Consider the following 24,762-nt stretch of genomic DNA (forward strand, 5'->3'; position numbering starts at 1 on the left):
TAACCCTCCTGCAGGATAACAACACATGTGTTCAAGAAACAAACACGCAAAGATCCATTATCCAGGGTGAATGGCACATTTATCAGAATTGGATGGACATCACAATATGGCTCTTAAAGTTTTAAAATGTATTCAACTGAGTTTACCTCTGTGTAGTAGTATGACTGGAGGTCTAAAATTACCACTGCAAGAATGTAATACTTTTTAAAAAGAAAAGCATTTAACGGTTTCAAATTAAAGGAACGCCATCATTAGGACCTGATGTTAAACCAATTGTTGCCATTATGGTTCTTTATACGAAGAACAGAGAGAGAATTAACAGCTGTTCTCATATTTTTTTTTTTTTATTGTGTAAATGATAGTTAAAGAGCTCAATAACATAAGTTAAACACACATTGCATCGTTATAGACATTCTTGTATCGGTAGTGATAGCAGTCCAACCTCCTTAGTAAACAGCGTTTATCATCTCGTTTTCCCCTCCTGTCCTTCTGTAGCATTTAATTAGCAGACAGACCATCAGGTAGAAAGGCGAGAGGGGGCATGCAGAGGCTGCACTGGAATTTGTTCCACTTTGTCCATATTTTAGACCAAACTGTGTTCATAATTGACCACAAAAACGATGTCAACGTTTGAATACTGGGGTTATAATAAGCAGTGTGTGCCGTTTTAGAACACAAGAAAAGCTTTCCTATGGTGAGATTCCTTACGTCATCTTGGGACTTTGAATGTTTGGTTGCAATATTGTATGTTCTGCTGAATTTTCTTTCCCCATAAACAATGTAGTACTCTAACCGTGTATGGCACTATTACTTAAGGGAATATTACATGTATACATTACCCATCTGAGAGCAGAAAAGATTTGTAGTGCCTGCTTCCGGAAATGCACGTGCTAATGTGCCAAGGGTAGATTTTTCTAACTGCACTTTGCAATGTTGCTTACAAATGATCAAAAGGCCTTGGAAAGGAAATGCAACTCTCCAAAAGCAAGAAAACATCAACTGCAATAGTCTTGGCAGATATGCCATTGCAAAAAACATGAGAAGTGGCAACATGCTGTTTTTATCACACATTGGTAAATCCCCTGCAGTTTTTGTTTATGAAGTCACTCACACATCAAAGAGGAACCAGTGGATTTGAGAAAAGTGTTTAGGGACGTTTTGTTACTTTAATCTGATGTTCATTTCTCAATGCATGGATGAGTGAGACCTATGGAATATCCACGGCAAAAGATGAAGCTTCGGTATTATTGAAAGCTTCGAAATACTGTCAGTAACATACTGTTAGAAGAATATTTGATTACTTGAGATAAGCAACTACAATAGAAAGATATTACGTAAATGTAAAAAAAAAAAAACGTAATTCTGCAGCTTAATAACAGTAACAAGTTTATGTGCTGTGTATAATCCTGCCACCTAATGCTGGATCGGAATGCCTGCGTGTTTTTTTAAGGAGACTCTACTACATCAGCGTCATCGAACGTTTTTGCTCTGAGCCCGAAGTGTCACTGCACCTTGTCACTAACTATAGCTACTGCTTTGCTGTTGCCAATGTCCTTTGTTAACAACATGGGCTCCCATCTCACACCACAGCCCTCATCTTTCCGATTCCAAAATCGAGTTGTCTCCGCTACTTCATTTGTCCCCCTCCGATGGGCCTTTGCTCCAAGGTTCAAAGAAACAGTGGCACAGGAAGTACGCCCTGCTCCTCTAATGCAGCTACAGCACCAATGAAACCTAGACCTCTGGGAAGCAGGCTGTCTACTCTGCCCACTCAACAGGGCCATTACATCTAGGTCAGATGCCTAAAGCAGGCTTTCCGCCTCCTTTGTGTAACACACACACACACTTCTCTGTTGCTTAGGCCCTGTCCTTTGAGCAACAATGGCAACCTGGACCCTAATACTAGCAATGAAAATGCACCCCATGTTCTTTTCATAGTAAGACCACAATAACTGGGGTTCAGTGCCCATTCACAGAGGGTGAGGTGAGGGGCCCCCCAAGGTGTAAAGCAAATAATAAGGAACTAAAGAATAAATATGTCTTCTCACCAAGGTGCCTGCTACCTGAAAAAAAATGTAAATGTTTGCAATGCATAATCACCAAATATAAAGGGTGATAGTGAGCCAGTGTAGGTTTTCATTCATATAGTCACTCTGCTTAATGGTGACAAATATTCATTCTTTTTGAGAGTTAATATATGTGTTCCTTTAAAGGAGTGCACCCTTTTAATGGACACTTAAAAATATAAATTTTAGGGATAGGCATTCAGACTATGTTTAGTGTAAATACTTTTATAACGCTTGTTTTATCAAACACTATTTTTCAGCGTCATGTTTTATATAGTGTGATACAATTTAAAAATAATGACAATCACTGTGTTTGCTGTCACAGACTGGCACATTGTACCACTACAAACCAGTCACTTTTCCTCACTGCACCAATCAGGATTTAGTTCTGCGTCTCTCTGGTCACTTACGAAGTCATCGTCAGTAGCCAACTGAGTTTTCATAAGGTAAGAGTATATGTCCCTTTGATTAGTTTAACTTGCATTTATATATTTCATTTGAGGTGTGTGCGTGGTTTTAAATGCGGTTACCTGAAGGTGGGAAAAGAAAACAATAAAATAAAAATGTTTTACTTCTTTTTAGCCATGTCTTTTACACTCACTGACCTTGCCCCACGTCACTCAGTAGTACCCTTCTCACACTTAATGGACTAACTGCTGCATGTAAATGAAGACAGCCTAGAAAAACACTTTTCTCGTTTCCAGGCTATCTTCATTTACATATAACAGCAGAGCCATTTGTGACCCCATGGGAACATGTCCACGACTTCCCAGGGAGCGCGCGCCCAACAGTTTGAAGACCTCCGCTCTACATTCATGTTGGCTGGTCCGCCATAATACCACACACACAACAGTGACACTTACAAAATGTAATTTCCTGTTTCATTCTATGTTATACATATACTGTATGTTCAACTCATGGGTCTCTCGGTGGAACTCACCAGAATCTGTAACAGTGATAGCACGGGGCACTCTATATAATCATAAATAATTATTCTTCTGCAATATAATCAACAGCATAATTATGAGCCATTGCCCCTTACTACTTGCTTGTCCTCCTGTGAGTGAAAAGTGGCAAAACCAAAGACTTAGAAACAAAGCACAGATTAATTTGTTTAAAAAAAAAAATCGTGCAGGTGGCCAAAATGTTTTAATTGGAAGCCATCGCCCACTTTCACCATTAGCACCACCTACTCCCCCCACTACACCACCAACGACCCCTACTGGCAATCCGTATTATCTGATTGGCACTGTGAAAAGAATATATTCCATTATTTTAATTATCCTTTTTAAATGCATCTCAGAGTACATCCCAATGCAATGCTAGAAGCATTCCCATCACAACTTTTGAATTTTGTTGTAGCTCTAAGGGGGTGGAGGGGAGGAAGAGTAGTGGGAGTGGGAGTGGGAGTGAGAGAGAGAGAGAGAGAGAGAGAGAGAGAGAGAGAGAGAGAGAGAGAGAGAGACAGAGAGAGAGAGAGACAGAGACAGAGACAGAGAGAGAGAGAGAGAGAGAGAGAGAGAGAGAAAGAGAAAGAGAAAGAGAGAGAGAGAGAGAGAGAGAGAGAGAGAGAGCGAGCGCGCTAGCTCACTGGCCTTTAGAAATAAAGATACAAGAAGGTTAAAGAGGCAGGTAGACAAGCATTTGAGTTTGTTGGTCTATCCTGGGTAGAGTGCGAGAACTGGCCTTCTCCTTCAGTCAGGGTCAGTAAGGCACTCTTATTTCCATTTGATTGATTCTCTTTCATTAGAGCTCAAAAATATCCCAATGGCAGACATTCACTACCTCTGGATTTTGTTGTACTGTCCACCCCTGGCATATGATGGCATAGCTCCCAAATATGACGCCGGGTATTCTGAGTTTTGGGTAATGTTCTCCAACACATGAACTATGGTGTATATTGTCAAGCACAGGATTTTAAAGTAGTCTGATACTTCCGGGCAGATAATGGATGCGTGTCTTTTGAGGCTTAGTGAAATAGATAATATTTCTGCAATGGGAAAAACAACAAATTTCTCCTTGCAGCCAGAGCTGAAGGCGTTATACTTTTCGGATGGAATATTTTAGAAGCTAAAACTACTGAAGGTGTTTAGAGTAAGTCACTGGACAATGCAATATTGACACTTAAAATAATAATTCTTCTAGTGGCCCCACATCCCCTCTAGATGACTCAGCCAGGACCTTGCCTGGATATGTTAATTTCCTTGTTTTCTAGCTTGGAAGCTGTATGCACACTCTGAGGTTTTGCTAAAATGACTTCTTTAAACTTCTTTACTTTAAATTTCTTTAATGCCCTCATCAGTCCCCCAAACTAGGAAGATCTGCAGTTAAAGGACTGGTACGTCCTTTCTTGCTGGTAACACATTTTAGCCAATTGAAAATTAGAAAATCTTAAAACGTCAATAAGACTTGACGATCAACTTTCTGTACCCGACACCACTAATCTGCATCACAGAGAGCCCCTCAGCTTATGTTGTCCTAATACTAAACCTGAGCCGCAACACTGGGCTGACCAGGAAAAGCATAGACACACATTGCGAAGACCCTTAATTGGGACTATCCACCACCCACAATTCAACCAAAGACAGAATCCAGTCACAGTTATTCTGGCAAAGCAGGAGGTCTCAACACCCGACTGCCCAGTGGACCCCGTTCCACTGCAAAAAATCCACACTCCGAGGGCAACCTGCACTGGACACCATGTAAAGTGCCAAAGGACAAGGAATGAATCAACGGGTGCTCTGTCACATAAGAAAATACAAAGGCAGTGAAACGTCCAAAGAGCGATCTTGAGTTGCATGCAGCCCTCTGACAATATACATCTACATCAGTGAGGAAGCTACTGTGCTGTTTGCATTCAGGAAAATATACGCTTCACCTGCCTAACATACACAAAACAGGAGCTCAAGGTAACCTGACAACTGATAATAGATTCTATAAAATATTTCCTAGAATGGAAGCTGTTTGCACCACATGTACAAAGGAGCAAACAAAACAGTACTCCTAGTACAGATAGAAATACATTATAAGCTTTTCATTGTTACAAAAAGCAAAGAAGCAGGAAATTACCTTTTTCGAAAACCTTCGGAAATAGACCCAGTAAATGTAATGTATTGTAGAGGGCACTCGAATCTGACTTTTCCTTATTATCACAGTAAAGCTTTTAGAAAATAAAGGTGAAGTCCAAAACCAGATACACTTTTGGTCGAGCGTTATGTTACCAGGTGTTCACAACAGTGTACTGCTCCATGAGTTACTGAAGGGGTATTGTGCACTGAAGGCACCTCTGTTCGTCAGAAAAATACTTTATACTTCTCGGGGCCTGTTTGGTCCATGGGCAGCTCACAAGAGAGATCTTTTTGCTAAGTTGAGTCCACAAATGTTCCCCACTGCCCAGGACTCTGGGTACATTGTCTGTGATAGACACCCGACCTCAAAAGCCCCATTGAATCTAATGGTAAAACGGGATGAGCAGTCATGGCCTAGTTCAAAGGAAGGAGGGCCTGCGGGGTAGAGAAAGGCTGCAGGACAACACAATAAGAAGTCCTGTGTCACTTCTTTAATGCATCTCCAGTCAGAACTGTCAGTTTTGGGGAAGCCAGCACACAAATAGTGCCCCAGTACAGTCTTGTGGTAAATCCCAACAATCGCACTGAAGAAGGAACAGCAGTACAGCCCAATATGGCCATTAAACCAGTGCTTCTGAATATGAACTATATATGCACTTAGTTATTGCTAAATAACCACGAACACCTGCATACTCCAGAAAAAAGGAAAACAAAAAAAGCAGCACATGTATGCAGTCATGTCGAAACGAAAATCATCTTTCAGGTGAAATAGGCAAACTCCGAACTTGTCCTCACTTATACTGCTTGAGCGCCTTCTTGCGTCGAAGCAGTGCACGTGCAGCCCCGGTTACAGTTCTGTGTGGCTAAGAAAACCAACATCAAAGGTAGGATGGATACTGGTTCATATCACCTCTGTAAATATGCACGTGACGACGGGGCTCAACGGCAACATACTAACGAAACTAGTTTAAAATGAAGTGCGAGACAATTTGTAAAGGCAAACACAAAGCAGCAAAATACTGACACAAACGAACATTATTTTCAGAGTGCTTTAGCTTCGCTCAAGCCGGGCTTCGGCCTCCGCTGTAGGACTGTCCGTTTCGGTCTCTCTTGGTTGCCTTTCTTCAACACCATTTTAATTCTCTGAGCATCACTACTTTTTCCCCATTTCCTTTTTTGGCTTGTTCTCACACCATTAATCATAATACTTACTTTCTGCAATGATATGGATTCCATGCTAAAACATAATCTTGCCCACACTACCATTTCCCCACACTGTGTGTGAATTCTGAAGATAATGCAGGTTACGGTGTCTTTTTCTGTTGCTAATGCTTACCCAAATAACCAGCTCAATTATTCCTAACATATTGTGGGCTATTTTTTTTAGTTGAACCCAGATTTATTTTTCCTCAGCCGATATTACAAGGATCAGTTAAACCTTACCATGTGTGGCTGCTCTCTAACACTCGATAACGCCTGTAAAATTGCGTTTTACCAAGTTCTCTCATATTCAGTGTGTCTTTAAATTGACTACTTATCTTCTTTCAAGATTCCTCACTCTGGTACATTTCCCCTTATCTTACCTTTCGCTCCCCTACCTACTTTTATCTTCAGTCCTACAGTTGGGCTACTGGTTTTAAGCGTACACGTGGCCAGGCCCTGCTATAACTTCCCCCTTGCAGCCCGTGCTCTACTATCTTGGTCTAGTTGGTCATACTTGTACCGATCTGATTTCTAATCCCATCGTCTCGCCATATAATTTTGTAATGATCTGACTGTTCATACTGCTTTTGTCCAGTTTCGGCCTTGTTCTAAATATTTTGGTCTCATCTCTCTCAACATTAATTTCTCAATGATATTAGAACTAATTGTTTCGACTTCTAGCATAGTTACTTATAACTATAATTTGGTTAAAACACGTCAAACAAAGAAATGAATAAAGAGAAATGGCGGGAAGCAGTACAAGACTTTGGGACACAGCAGGAATACCCACATAGCTACAATAAACAATCTGCTCATATGCACCTAACGTAATTGTGATGCATGTGCCTGTGGCCGAGTGGGAGGATTTTGCAACTGGATTTAGATATTGCAATTGCACTACCTACGGGCTGTACAATCTAGACAGGATAGCGCGGCCGCCAGAAGGAAGGGCTTGCCATTATTTTTAAAAACAGTTTAGCTAGACACCTTCAATCGTAGCACCTTAGTAGGAACAGAAAGTCTAGGGTTGTGTTCTAAGGTTAACCCCACTCAATCTTTCCTGGAACCCTGATCTATTGGCCCCACGCGGGGCTCTTTGTTCCTCGGTTCGCTCGGGGAAGGTCTGCCGCCGCCCCCTGGTTCTCAGACACTCAAATTTTACTCATCTTGGAGATTTTAATTTCCACTTGGAATGCACAAGGGCTCCAGCGGCAAGTAATTGTCGGAAAACTTAGAGCATTTTAGAATTACATAACTTGGATGAAGGTCCAACCTATGATGGAGGCCCATATACACTTGATGGCATTTGTTCTAATAACTCTCTCCTATCTGTAGAAAGTCCTATTCGGTTGAGTTGGTCTGACCAGTTAATCCCTTTCTCATTTGTCAGAGAGCTAGAAAAACATATCCCCGTAGATGCCTCTATTGTTCCACCTACCATTTGTAGGTGGGGGAAGTGGGCTACTGATCCCAGATTCTCACAATCCCTCCTTGAATCAGCCCCCATTCTAATAGGATGAATCGTGGATAATGTTGAAACCTTCAACAGATGGATATCCCAGGCACCTCGTGGTCTATCCTCAGCCACTCCATCTAAGAAAAAGCCCAAACTAAACAGAAACAGATCAAACTATCAAAAAGGATATACTTCACTTCTCAAATACTCCAATCTGACCAAGAGCTAATTTTCAAGCTGTCATACTCTTTTCTTAAGCCTAAGGCATTGGACAATCATATTCCACCATCACAAGCCTTATTTGATCAGATCTCCCGTACCTCATCAAAAGGATACAGAATGTATGTAAAGACTTCATAATATCACTGATTAATTCAGGGACATATAATTAAGGAATCAAATCAAGGTTTATAAAGCGCAACTACTCACCCATAAGGGTCTCAAGGCGCTAAGGGTGTTTGCCCTCGGAGCTTCACTCGAAGAGCCAGGTTTTAAGGTCTGTCCTGGATTGAGGTAGCAATGGTGACTGTTTGAGGGGTCCAGCTCCTTGCCAGGAGGCGGGTGAAGAATCTCCAATCAGCTGAGGTCTTCCTTATGCAGGGTACAGTGGCTAGTGCTTGTTGAGTGGAGCGGAGCGGTCTGGTGGGGGAGCACAAGGTGATGCCATGGTTGAGGTAGGCGGGTCCTTGGTCGTGGAGGGCCTTATAAGCGTGGATGAGGAGCTTAAAGTCAGTTCTCTTCTCGATAGGGAGACAGGTACTTTGGTAGCGTTTCAGACAATTTCATTAGACTAGTTCCACCAGGCCATTTTGCCCTGTAAATTAGGTTCACCTAATGACCCCCGCCCTCCCCCAGGCCTCCCTTCATAAGCTGGTTGACATTGTGAACCCAGTAATTGATCAAATCCTGAATTATTCTTTGGTAACTGCAGTGGTTCCAGATGTCTGAAAGGTGGCTGTGGTTAAGCAGTTTAAGAAAAAGCCTCTTGTAAACTCCACTACCGTATCCAATATACGTCTGATCTCCACTGCTGCCAGCCTTGAAAACAATAATGGTGAAGGTGGTAAACACTAAATTAACCACTTTTATAAAAACAGCTAATGTACTTCATCCCCGAACACACTCAACCAAATCTGCTCTGCTTGAAGTCACAGACACCTTAAAATTAACACTGGAAGCAGGGAAGAATGCTGTGCTGATCTTATTAGACTTAACAGCAGCATTCAATACTATCTCCCATGAAATTCTTCTCAGTCGTATGCGAGAGTGTGGAATCAATGGATCTGTTTACTCTTGGCTAAAATCATTTCTCACTGGCCGGAAACAGATGGTAAAGCTGGGCTTGTATACATATTACGAATCAAAGGTTACCGCTGGGCCCCCTCATGGCTCTTCCCAAAGTCCAGTTTTATTTAACATCTAAATGGCACCTTTAAGTTCCCTGATAACATCTTTCGGAATTGATACAATTTCTTACACTGATGATATCCACCTGATTTTATCCCTTGACAAATCATCTTTGGGATCAGAAATGAATAAAAAAAAAAAACATCTTAACAGCCATCATTAAATGGATGCAAGTCAACCACCTCAAATGTAATGCAGACAAAACCGAGATCATGCCAATGGGCAAGTCTAATGATTATATCCCCTCTCTTTGGTTGCCAGATGACGCCCCTTCCTTTGGCACAGAGGAGATTGTTAGAAACCTGGGAATCAAGTTTGCTTCTCGGCTGTCGTTCTGGCACCATACCCTTGCGGTCGCAGGCACTTGCTTTAACTTAATAAAATCCCTAAAGAAATGTTTTGACCTTCTGACCCTGACAACTAGGAAAACAGCAGCATGTGAAAATAATCACCTCTAGGCTGGATTACTGCAACAGTCTGTAAAATGGATCTTCTGGACAAGTTAGGCATGAACTTCAACTAGTAAAACTTACAGCTGCAAGCACAGTTCTCAAATTACCAATAACAACCTCCACCTATGCTGCCTTAAATGCTTTGTATTGGCTGCCAATCCACAAGAGTACTCTATAAAAAAATATTTTGTTCACCTTTAGAGCATAAAAAGAGATTGGGCCAAAAGTTCTTTCTGGCAGGTTCACACACTACTCTACAAGCAGAACCTTGAAATCTTCATAGGCCAATTTACTCAAACCAGTCCAGTTTAGACAAAAATGAGAGGGGGCAAATCATTCAGGGCTCTCGGGTCCAAGGCCTAGAACTCTCTTCCCAGCTACTTAATGTTCATTGACTCAGCATTTAGAAAATGCCTTAAGACCTGGGTGTTCGGGATCTCAGATCCCCTCTGCTACTCCTACATTCTGTAAGATCTCCTCTACTCGTCACAAATGGGAACGTTACAATCTCTATGAAACTCACCTGTCTTCCAATATAGCGCCAGGATGCTTCTATGGGAGTGAGTTGTGCTTCATAAATGGCAAATTCAATCTGACAAATATAGGATTACTCGACAAGTAATTTTCTCAGGAAAAAGTCTCCAACGCACTCTCCACCCATACTGAGAGACACACTGGGGATGCATGTTCAGATGTGACTGGTACATGTTCATACAAGACATACAACATTCTCTCTATGTACACAGCCCTATATAACATTCCATCCTAGTAATACATAAACATGTATGTACACCCAAGTGTCTCAAGGTAACATGCAAGTGTGCCAGATGAGCACGCTACATATGACCTGCCAACAAATTTAAATAGACATGGAACACCTGTACTTGACTCCAAGTAAAAAGATTCACATTAGCAATTTACCTTACTCTGATTCAGACAAACACACAATTATCTACAATATAGATAGGATAGGTATAGTATATTGAGAGGAAGGTAAACCTTGGAACCATATACATTCACACTATCAATGCATAAAAATGAAAACGCCATTTTGTATTGGGTCTTCTTGACAATCATCGGTTCTTGCTGTTTCAGGTACTTGCCAGTGCTCAAAAAAAGTTAGCTACTAGACTCAGTGACCGTTCCATTGCCTGTCACAAATTGTGCACCAGTTTCATGTAACTGGCACTGGTCCAAGGAGAAGCCTTTGTGGGTAAGAAAAGAATTATGAAACATAAGTAACTTATTCTTTTGATCAATGCTTCCACCCGCAGATTCCTCTACATTTGAATCAGCACCAAAGCAATGCCCCCCCACAGTGTTTTTCTCAGAGACATACAAGATCTGCCAGAATTTAGTCCAGGAGAAGGAAAACTCCTAATGGGAGATTTGAGAGCCCATAAAATCACACATGTACTCAGGTCTCTAATCACTCACAGCACCACTGCATTATCATTTCTAAGGCAGGCCTGGGAGGAGGACATAGATATCCTTGACAATGATGATTGGGCTGAGGTCTTGATGGCCCTCCTGATCAGCTGCTATCTACACTTGCCTCCGCTTGATACAATTCAAATTCCTCCACAGATCATATTTCACTCAGCCCCAACTGTGGCGCCTGGGTGTAATAGCCTCCCCAATGTGCCTACTCTGTGGAATAGAGGAGGGTACCGTCCTCCCTTAAGGTATGGAGTTGCTCCGCACTTGCAAACTTTTGGCAGGGAGTGACAACCTGCCTCGGCAGGATCCTTCTCCTGGGATATTCCGCTAAACCTCAAAATAATCCTCCAACATAGCACTGAGGGCTTTGGAGGAAACAGATAAAAACAATATCTGTTATTTTTAGGTCTCACACTAGCAAAAAGAGACATTGCCAGACTGTGGAAGGCAGACACGGCTGCACAATTTAGGTTTGAAAGAAGGGTTGAGACCCCGGTATAGGCCCTGAGGTGGCAGTCTATCAAGCTCAGGGTTGATAGCTTGATAGACTGCCACCACATGTCAATGCTAAAACTCAATAATATTTGCTATGGAAAAAGATAAAGGAGGTGGGTTCCAGGAGTGGGCTGATACTAGGGCATCCTGCTAGACTGAACGGGCAAAACAGTCCTCCCAGTTGACTTGAGAATCAATTCAATAGTGCCTGGTCAAAGAATGAACAGATGCCAATTTAGCAACTCGGTAGATGTCCAAAATAGAAACAACCTGAGCTAGGGCAATAGTCGCAATCTTCACTTATGGATTGGTCACAAACTCCTCTGGCGGGACCACTTTGGCCAACACAAAACACAGTTTGAAGCAGAATACAATCTTTCAGGATAGTATTAGTTTCTCAACCACTTTTTCTTTCTCCACACTGGCGACACCAATAAAGATTTGATCAACAAGCTAGTACTCAATCAAAATAGAAAGTAAGGGCACACAATGGGTCCAACCACTGTAACCTTTCCTCCTCCTAGTGATGTGGTAGAAAGAATTAAGTGTTTGCCTGATATGGAAGGATGCCACCACTTTTTTTAAAGAAAGGAAATAAGGTAAAAACAAACATGTTATAATACAACTTCAAACAATCTTGCTTCAAATGGGTCCTCGTACTTTGCCCCACAGTATGCAACAAATCAAGCCAAACTGAATATATAGGCTCAGTGGATTTTTTTTTTTTTTTTTAAATATTTTTATTGATTTTATATTTCAACATGTAATACAAATTGTCCAATTTGTAAGCTCAGGATAAATCAATACAATAACTAATACCTAAATCATATAACAATCACACCCCCCCCCCCAATATGCACTTCACGGAACGCTTCTAGTTTCACAGTATCCTTTCTGGCTGCACCCTGCATGGGTTTATCCTTTATTGTTTATTCTATATAGGCATACGCTCGAGGCCAGTGTGGGCCTAACACTGCATGCTTGGGTTCCCTGGGCGCTTGAGGAGGGCATCGTCCCAATTGGTATATGCAGACAACTAGCCTGTTTCTCAGCTCCTCGCGTGGCGCTGGGCCTGTGATGACGAATATTTGAAGGGCAACTGTTTCCTGAGTGATGGGAAGGAATTATATGTGTGCGCTGTGGTGCCTGGGTGCCCTGTGGGCCTGTTTCCGAGTTGGGGAATGCTGGGGAATTTGTGCCTCGCTTGTCCCGTTTATGTGTGCCCCAGTTCAGGGAGGCTTCTCATCGTTTTTGGCCTCCATTTTTGTTACCAAATCTTCCCATGTGGAGCATCCTGTGTGCTGCCGCCCCTCACGCACCATTCTTTTTAGTACCTGGTATTCGGTGCGAGCCCAGCGGATAATTAATGAGTACCAGGATTTCAGGTTGGGAGCTTTAGGGGCCTTCCAGTGCATTGCTATTAATCTTTTATACATTAAGAAGGCCAGATCTGTAAATTTATGCAGGTGTCTTTGTTTCTTTGGTCTCTTCCTCAAACCCAGCAGGCAGGACCCAGGATCTGCCAACAGCAGGAGTCCCGTTAGTCCGGATACCTCCCCTACCACCCCCGCCCAGGCCGTTTGTATATTAGGACAGTCCCATACCATGTGGTAGAAGGGTGCTGAGGGTGCCCTGCATCTGGGGCATGTTGGTGCTGAATCAGGAAACATGCGCTTTATTCTGGCTGGAGAAAGATATGTTTGGTGCGTGTAATTGAATTGGGTGTATCTAAATCTTGGATTCCTTGACACGCCTCTAATGTGAGACAGGGCCTTAGGCCAGTCTACCAGTGGGATCGGGTTGGGGAGTACTGCGTTCGATCTACCCCATGCTTTCCCTGCCTGCGCCTCCGGGGTTTTGTTAAGGGTTCTATATAGATTGGATATTATTTTTGTTTGATCGCTGTGTTGTAGAAGCTGATGAATTACTGGGGAGATCTCTGGTTCCGAAGCGCCCATTCCCCAAATTTTCCTGATTTCGTGACATACGGCATGGTATGTCAGGAATTGACCCGGGTTTATCTCCGTGAGGGCCTGGAGGGCCTCGAACGTCATTAATTTGCCGTATTCGAAACAGTCTCCTACTACCTGTATTCCTGCTTCATTCCAAATCTTCCCAGCTTGCCTGCCCGCAACCGTCCCAGCCAATAGATAATTTAGTGGTATATGTGGGGAGTATGGAAGCTTATCCGCTCCTTTTTGCACATATTTAATCCAGCACGCATGCGCGGTTGCAAGCAATGGGTTAACCAGTACCAGTTTGGAGGGCTTTGACGTAAGCCACTTTAGGAGAAGGGTCCCGTTCCACTGGGGCTCTAGACTCCAATTCGGCATGTTCCGGACTGTGGATCCAATGTTGGACCCACTGTAGTTGTGCGGCTGCGTAATATCTCTCAAAATTCGGAGTTCCCAAGCCACCATCGTCCAATGGACATTGCAGCGCAGATAGCGCCACTCGCGCTCTGCCACCTCCCCAAATAAGCCGCACTAGCGCTGTGTTTAAGTTACCAAAGAAGCTTTTGGGAATGTTTATCGGCAAGGCCGCAAAATAATATAGGAGCCTAGGCAGGATCAACATATTAGCAATTGCCACCTTGCCGGGTGGCGAGAGCGGAAGCCTGTTCCAGAATTGTAGGGAGCCTTTTATGGAGGTTAGCGCCTTACCCAAGTTCCCGTCCCTTAAGTCTTCTGTGGTATGATATATGTTTATCCCAAGATATTTAAATGTTGTCGGGCACCACTTTAGGCGCCCTACCTTCGGGGGGTCTTGGTTATTGGGAGCCCTTTCTGCCAGGGGGAACACACAGGACTTCTCCCAGTTTACCACAAGGCCAGACAATCCTCCGAATTCAGCCAATAATGACATTACTGGTGGGATAGCTGCACTACCGTTCCTGATATATATCAAAGCATCATCTGCATATAATGAAATCACATGGTGCCTCCCATTCCTGATAATTCCCCACTCTTGCTCCATAAGGCGTACTTTTGCCGCTAGCGGCTCCATTGCTATGGCAAACAGTAGTGGGGATAAAGGACATCCCTGTCGCGTTCCCCTGAATATCTGGAAACCATCAGAGATCACCCCGCCTGATTTCACCCTGGCACTTGGGTTGGAGTACAATGTCCGGACTCACCGAATGTAATTGGGACCTATTCCCATGCGGACCATCGTGGCCATCAGGAAGTCCCATTCCAGCGTATCGAAAGCCTTTTCTATATCTAGTGAGAGCACCATTTCCTCCTGAGCGCTCTTGGGGGTTTCACCCATTATGCTCAGTAATCTGCGAATATTTAGGAAGGTGTTACGCTTTGGAATGAAGCCATTTTGATCTGCATGAATTAATAAGTGCATGAGGGGAGCTAGCCTGTTAGCCAGTATTTTGCCTAATATTTTGCAATCTGTATTCAGTAATGACAGTGGTCTGTATGATTTAACATCCGTATGGTCTCGGCCCTTTTTGGGAAGTACCACTATCATAGCTTCCCTTTGTGACCTGGGTAAGCTTTCTGCAATCCATGCCTCCTGGAAAACTCCTAGCAAATGGGATTTTAGGCTGGGCAGATAGGCTTTGTAGTACTCCGACGGGAGGCCGTCTGTGCCAGGCGCTTTGTTCCTAGGCAGCTGCGCAAGCGCTAGCTCTATTTCATCTATTGTAATAGGGGTTTCCATTCCTTCTCTGTCATTTTGTGGCAATTGGGGCAGGGAGGAATCCGCCAGAAAATCCTCGAATTGAGTGGCTGTGCACGATGTGCGTTTAGTGTATAAATTTGCGTAATAATTCCTAAACGTCTCATTTATTTCTAGTTGCGTAGTAGCCATCTCCTGCGCGCCCACCCGGATGGCACCGATCGGTGCTTGCTGTCTATCCTCTCGGAGTAGCCACGCTAGCATTCTACTTGATCTATCTCCTTCCATTTGCAGCCTAGCTAAGTAATAATTGTAGTCGTGGCAGCGGAGCCTGCCATCTACTTCATTATATTTTGAGCGCATTTCTTTGAGGGCAGTACTGGCGGCCTCCCCCCGTGCCACTGCTTTTTCCACAATCCTTAGCTCCTTCTCTAGCTTGTTAATTTCCGCTTGTAAAGAGCGTCTTACTCCCCACGTAGTGGACATGCATACTCCGCGTGCTACTACCTTGTGGGCATCCCACTCTATCGCCCGGGTTGTTGCAGACATAGCGTTTGCTTCCCAATATTGGTTTATAGATTTACTCAATGATGCGGCGAATGCTTGATCTTGTAATGCCTCCACCTGTAATCTCCAAGTGGGGATTACCTGACGTGCCCTCCCCCAATTCAATGTAACTCTCAGGGGCGCATGGTCCGAGACTGTTTTTGCCAGGTATTCAGATTCAGCGATCAGCATTCCTATCTCACGGGTGCCCCAGATTATGTCGATTCTAGTGTGGGTGTTGTGTGGGACCGAGTAAAATTAGTATTCTTTATGCTCTGGGTGGCCTAATCGCCATATATCGTATAGACCCATAGCATTCGCCCATTCTTGCAGGGGGCTCACGAGCCTCCTGCTAGTTGGAACACTCGGGTGAGCACTGGATCTATCCAATGCTGCTGATGGGGTGCTATTAAAATCCCCGCCCCAGATGGCTAGGGGCATGGGGTTAGACAGCAACGCTGGGGTGAGAGTGGTGAGAAAGCCCGGGATGCCACTGTTAGGGGCGTATACCCCAATCACAGCCATTTGTCTACCGTCTAGTCTGCCTTCCACCACTACGTACATCCCTTCCTGATCTATTTTGTGTGCCGACATGAGGAATGGGACACCAACCGCTATCCAGATCAACACCCCTCTAGCAAAGGCCGAGTACGTTGTGCCTATCATCTGGCCCCCCCACTTCGTACGCAGGTCGCGCAAGTCCCCCTCCAGCATGTGCGTCTCTTGCAGAATAGCAATATGTACTGCTAGTCTTTTAAGTCGAGCATGCACTCTAGCCCGTTTACTCCGCATCCCAAGGCCCCTAATATTCCACGTTACTATTATGTACTGGTTTTTCGTGTTGACTCGGGAAGACATCGCAAAGGGCGCTGTGGGTATATTGCTGTGCTGTGGATCTGGGCTTTAGTATTGGTCCACCTGAACTCTGCCTCTCTATTGCTTATATTTTTATATAGCGGGTGCAGGACTATATTATGTGCGTTTAGTGGTTCCGATTCTTGCACTTCTACTGAACTATAAATCCCACCCCCCCTACTTAAACCCCCTATACTGCTTACAACTGCAGTGAAACTACAAAACTTAAAAATGTATAACATAACTCTTATCCAGTTGGATTTGCATAGTGGGATTCTCATATCGTACAGATGTGACTCTTGTAAGGGGCTCACATCGTGCCGCAGACTCAGTCTGCCATTATCTACAGGCGCCCCCCTTAGCATAAATCCGTTCCCCCTGGTCCCGCCCCCCGCCATATACCACCTATTTATGCCCCCAGACACTTAGCTTAGCATTTGTAATAAAGAAGCATATTATTAAAGGTACTGTGTCCCTTCGCCCCGGCAGAGTCCCAGAACATCTGTAGGCTTATCGCGTTCCAATCAGTGTCACTGATAGTCTCTCTGGGTCTGAATGAGTGAATTATAACTCGTCGGCGGTTCTTGGGGTGAACGTCGGCCCAACTAATTCTCCTGTTATCGTGGAGACAGAGCTGATTGCGTCTGAGTCCGAACCCAGTTCTTCAGGGCCGCTGGCCGTTGCACTACAGCTTTGCAAATGCAGTGGCGTCTCTTTCAGGACTTTCGCTCTTTCCTCTGCTGCTTGCCAAACATTGGGCTGACCTCTGGTGCGCCGTTTAGAGCGCTTTCTTGCAGCTGCTTTTTGCCATTTCCCGTCCTCTTCTGCGTCCTCTCGGGGGTGCGCAAGGCCCTTGGCGTGGAGCCATGTCCATGCATCCTCGGGGTTGGTGAATATATGGGTTCGGTCCTCCATCACTACCTTTAACTTGGCTGGGAATAGCAGGGCATATTTTATGTTCTGTTCACGTAGGCGTTGCTTAACTTTGACGAAAGAATTACGTTGGTTCTGCACTTCCTGCGTAAAATCTGGGTAAGCGTTGATGTTCGCGTCCTCGTACTTGAACGGGCCCTTGTTGCGGAATTGTTGCAGTATTGCGTCTCGGTCTCTATAGTTCAAGAACCTGGCAATCAATGGCCTGGGAGTCTGGCCGGGAGCTGGGGGTCTGCCCGGGATTCTGTAAGCCCTTTCAACTGAAAAAAACTTTGACGGAGCCCCGTTTAGCACCTCCTTGATTAACCACTGCTCTAGGGTAATTTCTGATTCCGGTTGACGCATACTTTCCGGAAAGCCCAAGAATCGTACATTATTCCGGCGCGCCCTGCTCTCCGTTTCCTCCGATCTTCACCAAAGCTTCTTCAGTTCCACATCCATGCGTTGAATCTGTTCTTGGTTCCCTTGTACTATTGGAGTTAGATCAGCTATCTCAACTTCAGCTGTTTTCACTTTTTCAGGTAGGCTTCGGTGATCCACTCGTAAGAGGTTCAAGTCCTGCGCGACTGCGTCAATTCTACCTTCCAGAGATAGCTTAGTGTCCAATATTGCCTGCAGTACTCTCTCAAACTGAGCAGAATGCGCTAGAAGTGTGCTTTCCAGAGATTGTAGGGATGGGCCGGATTGTTGATCTGTAGGCGTTATTGCTTGGGTGGTTCGGTCCGGATTTCTGGTTGACTTGGCTCTGCCGGCCATTTTAGCTGTGTTGAGATTGCCTTCCAGGCCGCGACAATTGTTCAATTTTACTCCTCCTATTCCGTTGTTTTAAGCTTTTACTGAGTCGCCTGGGCCTGGAGTACACAGCCGGCTTTGATAGCGTTAACTTAGGCAGCCAAACATGGGGGCTTAGACTTGTTCTAGTTTGTTGTGGCGTGGGTGCTCAACCACGAGTGCTACAGGCTACTCCAAGTGCAATGATCCGGCTGCAAGTTCATGCAGGGCTGTACACGCTGAGGGAGGACGCTCGCTACTTTCGGTGTGGCGGGAGGGCCTGGTGCCAAAGGTTCCTTCAGGAGGAGGGGAAAGGTGCTGGGCAGCCGGGAGAAGCGTCGGCACAGGAGGTAAAGCGCGGGCCGGGGCGGCCGCGGCGCGCCATACATAAAGCTCACGCAGCTAAGGACAGCCGCAGCGGGCACCCGTTGAGGGGAAGACCACAGCCAGCCGCATACCCTCAGTCCGACCTGTCCATCGACTCTACATTAGTATAAGCTCCAGGAGTACACGTTCCCCAATTGTTCTGTCTTTTATGTAGAGGCAGAGGTGAAGTGTAGAGGGGGGGAGGGTGCTTGTCTTTTCCGGGGTTCCCCCCCTTCTGCTTAGATGTGCTGATCCCCCCCCCCCCTTCGTTGATGCCCTCCTCACCTCGATCCTCTGCCTTCTTGCAAGGGTATTTTTCCCCCCTGCTTCGGGACCCCCACTGTCTGATGAGCCGCCGCCTCCAGTCGCCCTCTTCTTTTGTTGTGGAGCAATTCCCAAGATGGCGCCTCCGCTCCTCACGCCGTCCTCGCCCGGTCCCAGGCGCTGAGCAGCATCAGTCGCGCGGTCCGCACCGACCTCTCGGGTGCGCCCGCTCGGTCTCCCCAGCCCCGAACAGGATTTGAGAGCGAGGGCGGCCGCGCCCGACGAGAGCGCGGCCGAGGCCGCCGCCGCCGCCGGCACCCTCGCCACACGTCCAACCCGGCGCAGGCGCAACACCGCCCCGCGCCCGCATCTAGGGACGCCCGCGACGCTAGCCGGGCGCCCCGGTAGCCCACTGTCAAGCCGCCGTCCCGACCACCGTTTTCGGGCCGCGGGGGGCGCCTATCAGGATGATTTGATGGAGCCGGGAACGGAGCGCACGTATCAAGCGACCGTCCCGGCCGCCACCTTGGCTCCTCCCGGCTCAGTGGAATAATGACACTCACCATTTCTTAAGGAAAGGTCAAAGCCACCCAGTCAGTTGCTTCCACTCAATCTCTAGGCATGCAGTAGTAAACTGTGGTGGTTTGGATGGAGTACCTTGCCCCATTGCTGGGTAATTAAGTCCTCTTGAAACAGACGCTGAAGTGGAAAGCAAATGCTCTGTGTCTGAAGTTCAAAGAACCTGATCATGCAAGCACAATTTGACGTGACCAGAAACACCTATGCTTGATCTCGCCCAACTTTCCTCAGAACAAACGGGATTAGAGGCAGAGGTGGAAATGCTACAGAAGGCTGAAGTTCCACCAAAGGTGTAACCCATTACCTCGAGACCCACAAGGTGGAAACTTTGGAGTGCAAAATCCTGGATGCTGACTGTTTTCAGAAATGAGATCCCATAGTTGTTTTTTGAACCACAACAAGGTGTAGAGGCCACTCCTGGACAGCAAGATTAAACTTGTTGAGGTTTTCTGCTCTGATGCTAAGGGATTAACAAAATCCCACGATGCTCACATAGCTGCGTTTGCTGCAGTATCACATGGCAATTCTGTTGTCAATTAATATCTGGCTAGCTCAGCCTTGGATTAATGGTAAAAAATAACACATTGAGGGAAAGCTGAATGACATAGCATGAGCATGTTTATGTGGTAAAGCTGCTGTTTGCCCGCGAAAGCAGTTTTGTTGCGTTGCTAGCAGTGCTTAATTTGTAAATAAAAAGGTGCCGGTGCCCAAAGCCCTCCTCTTAAAAAAACACGGCTGTGGCAATTAAATGTGCGACCACGAAATACTGAAGCAGTGTAATCCTGACGCCATCTTGGGCTTCTTCAATCCATTAGAGCTACTCCCTGCCCCTTCAGCTCATACCTGCAGCTTTCTGTCGTCTCTCATTGTTACGCTTTTTTGTTTTTCTCTTCCCCCATCTTTCCCAAATGTGTCTTTTGCGCGCAGCAAATGCTTGAGGTAGAAGACTAAGCGCCGGCCCTCAAAAATAAGTGCTGGTGCTCAGCACCGGAAACAACAAGCACAAATTAAGCACTGGTTGCTAGGCAAACAGAAGGAGAAACAATGTTGTTGCTGTTGCCCTTTCTTCTCAACACTGCCTCTGCCTTTTAAGACCCAAAACAGTCAAATTTGGAGGAAGAGGAGGCCCTCGAAGTTAACCTATGAACTCCTGATACTTCTGATGGAATGGTCAAGCGGAGGAAGCTAAACCCAGGGAAAAAAGTCTCCAAGGCAGAGTCCGCTTTCTCACCAGAGCTAGGCCCTACTGAAGGGCATATCCAGTAATGGCACTTAGACATCTTCAGAAACTTCAGTGGAGTGCATCGAGGCATGCCTGCAGATGCTGTAGAATCATGGAGACAGCTCAAGATGTGCCTGGCTGTGTCCTGACTATCTTGAACTTGCTGCTCACAGGACACAGGAAGGTCCTCCAGTAATACCTGTAGAAGCTCACATGCCATTTCATATCGAGTCTGGCACTAGCAACTCAGAAGACAAACCATCTAGCGAGCACAGATCCAAGCTGCCAGAGGAGTAGAAAGGAAATAATTAATTTTAAATGTGAGTGTGGGAACTTGCACTACTAGGCTCTCAAGCTTAGAGTGCCGTGCCAGGAAATTCAGGTCTCCTAGCGCCTCATCGAAGGCATCCAGCAATGAGACAGTTACCAGCCGCTGGCGGCTTATACAAGGCTGCCTATTAGGGTCAAACAAAACCTTGTTCAAAAATAGTAAAGTAAAAAGTGTATTTGTTTTTGTTTCACAAACTTAAATGGTAGCTCCAACACTTTTGCTGTTTTCCTAATAACTCAGCGGAAGGAACATGTACCAAATCAAGGACTGAATCGGGCAATTTGTGAAAGCCACTGGCGCTCCATGAGTCAAGACAGAGCTCAGTATTAGTATACTGTGGAGGGAGTAAATTGCCCGTTTCCTCTTCATCCTCTTAATGATGGGGAGATTCAAAAAGTGAGGAATATAGAGGTAGAATTATTCACCAGAAGTACAGAATATGTAGTTAGTGATGAATGAAAATGCTACTGCCATTCTGGACAAAAATACAGCAACATTGCAATTTGCACGCTCCCAAGGGCAGAGGGCTGAGTAACCATCTGTTAAGACACCATCCCAAATAAGTGGGAAAGCAAGCAAAACTAAAGACTGATTGAGGGTAATCGGGATTTATTTTTTTAAGTAGTAAAGGGAAGGAAAGGTGTAAACCAGTAAGCCTTACAAGGCAACATATGTATTGATATAATATTTGGTTGTAATGATACTATTATGCCTACTGAGATGTTTTGTGGAAAAGGCTATTGAAGATACCAAAAGTCATTGGGAGGGTAGATTATTTTCATACTGCTTTCTATCTTTGAAGTACAGATTTATTTTTTTCTTCTAACAAAATAGCCTAGCCTATCTATACATAAAAATAAAGATGAAGATAGTGTTTGAATTCATTTATTTTTACATCTAAGCTTCTCGGTACAGCAGTAGAGCAATCCAGCCATCATATCAGCCTTTCAAAATAAAACAGAATTCAGGCAGTAGAAAACATTAATGATACATGCACATCACTGTTTTGACCATTGTGTTGATGAAGTAGTGGCGATTTCTTTAAAACAGTAGTCGGGCCTTTTAGAGCTAAGGCGTCTCAGAGGAGCAGGAAAACAAGCTTGAAAAGCCAGGTCTTACATGAATCATGCTTCATTACGGTACTAGGTATTTGGCAATGAAATACCAATCAAAATAATTTTGAGAGACTAACATGAGTGTGTTCGGCACTGCAACACAAAGAAGCATCTGAATCAACGTATTCTCGAAAAATACACTTACCCTGAGCTCACAGTCCTCGTTCACAGCTAGGTTGCTAGGCTTTAAATCCTGAATTAGAAAAAGACAACAGCTTCAGAGAAACATGCTACCCTTCAAGTTCACTACATGTATCAAACACAGTACATGAGGAAATGATGAACGCTCAAGGTTGATAGTAGTCATGTTAGCATTTAGGTAGTACACAGATATCCAACAGGTGGTACAACATGATGGCTAGTGAGGAGAGCCATGATAACTTTAATAAAATTACGATTACGATTTTCGTGTACCACCCCGTAACAGTGTTCTTGCTTCTAACCACTTAAAATAATGTTACTATAACCTAATCTACTGGTACTCGATTTTTAAACCTTAAAAGGATAAAAGGCTGAGTAGGCCTGGCCACAAACTGAACGTGTGATGTGCAAGGACAAGATTGGTCACTTGTGAGTTTATACTCTCACTGAGCCATTCTGCTGGTCTCATAAATGTGATAATTACATCAATAGAGAATATTTAAAATATGTAAACAGGAGATATCACTAAAACATGGAAATTAACTTACCCGGTGTATAATCCCAGCTGAATGAATATACTGTTGGTAGAAAAAAAAAATATTAAACATTAAAAAGGTAGAAAAACAACTTTGTATTGTGTAATAAAATACATTTATGTCTGCTTGTTGAAGAGCACAAAATGGAATCTACGGTCATTTATGTTAGTTTGCCTGCGGGTGGATGTTAGTGTTGGTGAGGTACAGAACATTGTTTAAAGCTCTAAACGAACATGTGGCTGCAGGTAGTACACGTTGCAGGCAAATTTGGAACACCGCCATACTGCAAATAAAAATAGAGCGCCCCCACCCCATCACAGACTCCTCGTTTGTAAGACTGCACAGCTCTGTAATTAACTAAAGTGCTTAAGGTGAGAGTATAGAACGGCAAACGTTGCACAGAAGGAGAAATTTACATCAGTCATATAAAAGTCCCGTTTTCATACACATACTGTGAATATTAAGGAATTTACATATTGTAATGCAATGTTCCTATGGCGCTTACTACCATTTTGTGGAACAATGATGCACTTGCCTACCTGGGCAGTAAGTACACTGTGCAGGGTGAGTGGTTGTCTGTTTTTCTGATTCTATGTGGGTAGTGTTTCTATGTTATGCTTGATGCCCATCATGGTGCAGGTATCATGTTATGGGACACAGCACTTAACAGTGAGATGGTTGAAGAGGTGTGACAATAGAAAAGCTCAGCTTATAATATTCATTCAGCTGGGCGTGAACTGGAAGCTTTAAGCAGTTCTTCTGATCCCTTTATGGTATTTCTTTTGATCAGTGTCCCCTTAGCAGGTTATTGTAGTCTACTTGGCCGGTTGCTGTACTGAGGTGTGCAAAGTCATATTTTGGTTAACGTTTTTTGTCCTAACACAGCAGCTTCACAATTCCAAGGGAGAGACAGTAAACTAAGAATTCTATTCTCTGCTTAACTCCTAAAACAGCACACTCAGAAGACTAAGTTCTAAAGTTTATTAGCAAGGTCCTTTGGTGAGAATTAAAAACAGTGAGATGTTTTGTGAGTAGGATGACCTCTAACATCAAGGGGTCGATTGTCTCAGCCTGTATCTAGTGTCACCAAAGGTCAGTAGGCTTTCTTCAAGGCCGGAAATATACGTAGTATCCCTATGATATATAGTTGGTAACTTCCAACTCTGAGTAGTAGTTTATACAAACATCATGAAACATACAGACCAAACTGCACCTTTTCCTGTAACGGTCTCTGAAACAAAAAGGCACAATTGTAGTTCTGTTAGGGGGTAATTCTGACCCCTTGATATAGTATTGTCTCTAAAAGACCTTGATAGCAAACATAATTCAGGATCCTGAAGGCGATTTTACCTTGCACTCGTAATCCCTCTGACAAAGAGCTCTGCTTACAAACTGTGTTGAGCCCACCCACTCACACTAGGTGCAGTGGCAAAGGATCCAATGATGAAGCATGTCACTGGAGGTACCTGTGGGTAAAGATCTTGCTAATATATCCATGAGATACAAAGGATGCATCAATTTACCTGGATGCAGATCCCACACCATCTCAAGATATACTGAGACCAGATAACTGACCTCTTAGACCTTAAAAGTTCATATCTAGGCATGCTAACCATCTCAAGTAATTATTAGTAATCAAGTTTAGACAGTGCAAGACAAATTGTAGCCTGGACCTTGAGAGGAAATCACAGGTGTTGGACGATGCTAAGTTTGTCATAAGAATGAAGCTTGATCTTGCTAATTTGTCCACCTGGGCATTCATTGATAACTTGAAGCCCATGGTAAGTCCAAGGTTTCTTACTTCCTTAGATACTGGAGGAGGTGATCCCATATTGCCAGGCCAGAAGCAGAATGGGTCATAATTTTTCCAAATGCGAATGTTTCAG

The 24,762-nt window shown here is 44.4% G+C and overlaps 1 protein-coding gene across 1 annotated transcript in view; it reads right to left on the reverse strand.

Moving 5' to 3' along the window:
* MAPK11 (mitogen-activated protein kinase 11) overlaps nt 1-24,762 on the reverse strand; it is a 178,481-nt gene that overhangs the window by 76,765 nt on the left and 76,954 nt on the right. The window contains exons 5-6 of the mRNA XM_069229665.1: nt 22,889-22,918; nt 22,345-22,392 (exon numbers count right to left, since the gene is read on the reverse strand). Of these exons, the coding sequence (XP_069085766.1) occupies nt 22,345-22,392; nt 22,889-22,918 (78 nt within the window). The remainder of the gene's footprint in view (nt 1-22,344; nt 22,393-22,888; nt 22,919-24,762) is intronic.

The sequence above is a fragment of the Pleurodeles waltl genome, chromosome 4_1 (assembly GCF_031143425.1).
Source record: "Pleurodeles waltl isolate 20211129_DDA chromosome 4_1, aPleWal1.hap1.20221129, whole genome shotgun sequence".
Taxonomy (NCBI): domain Eukaryota; kingdom Metazoa; phylum Chordata; class Amphibia; order Caudata; family Salamandridae; genus Pleurodeles; species Pleurodeles waltl.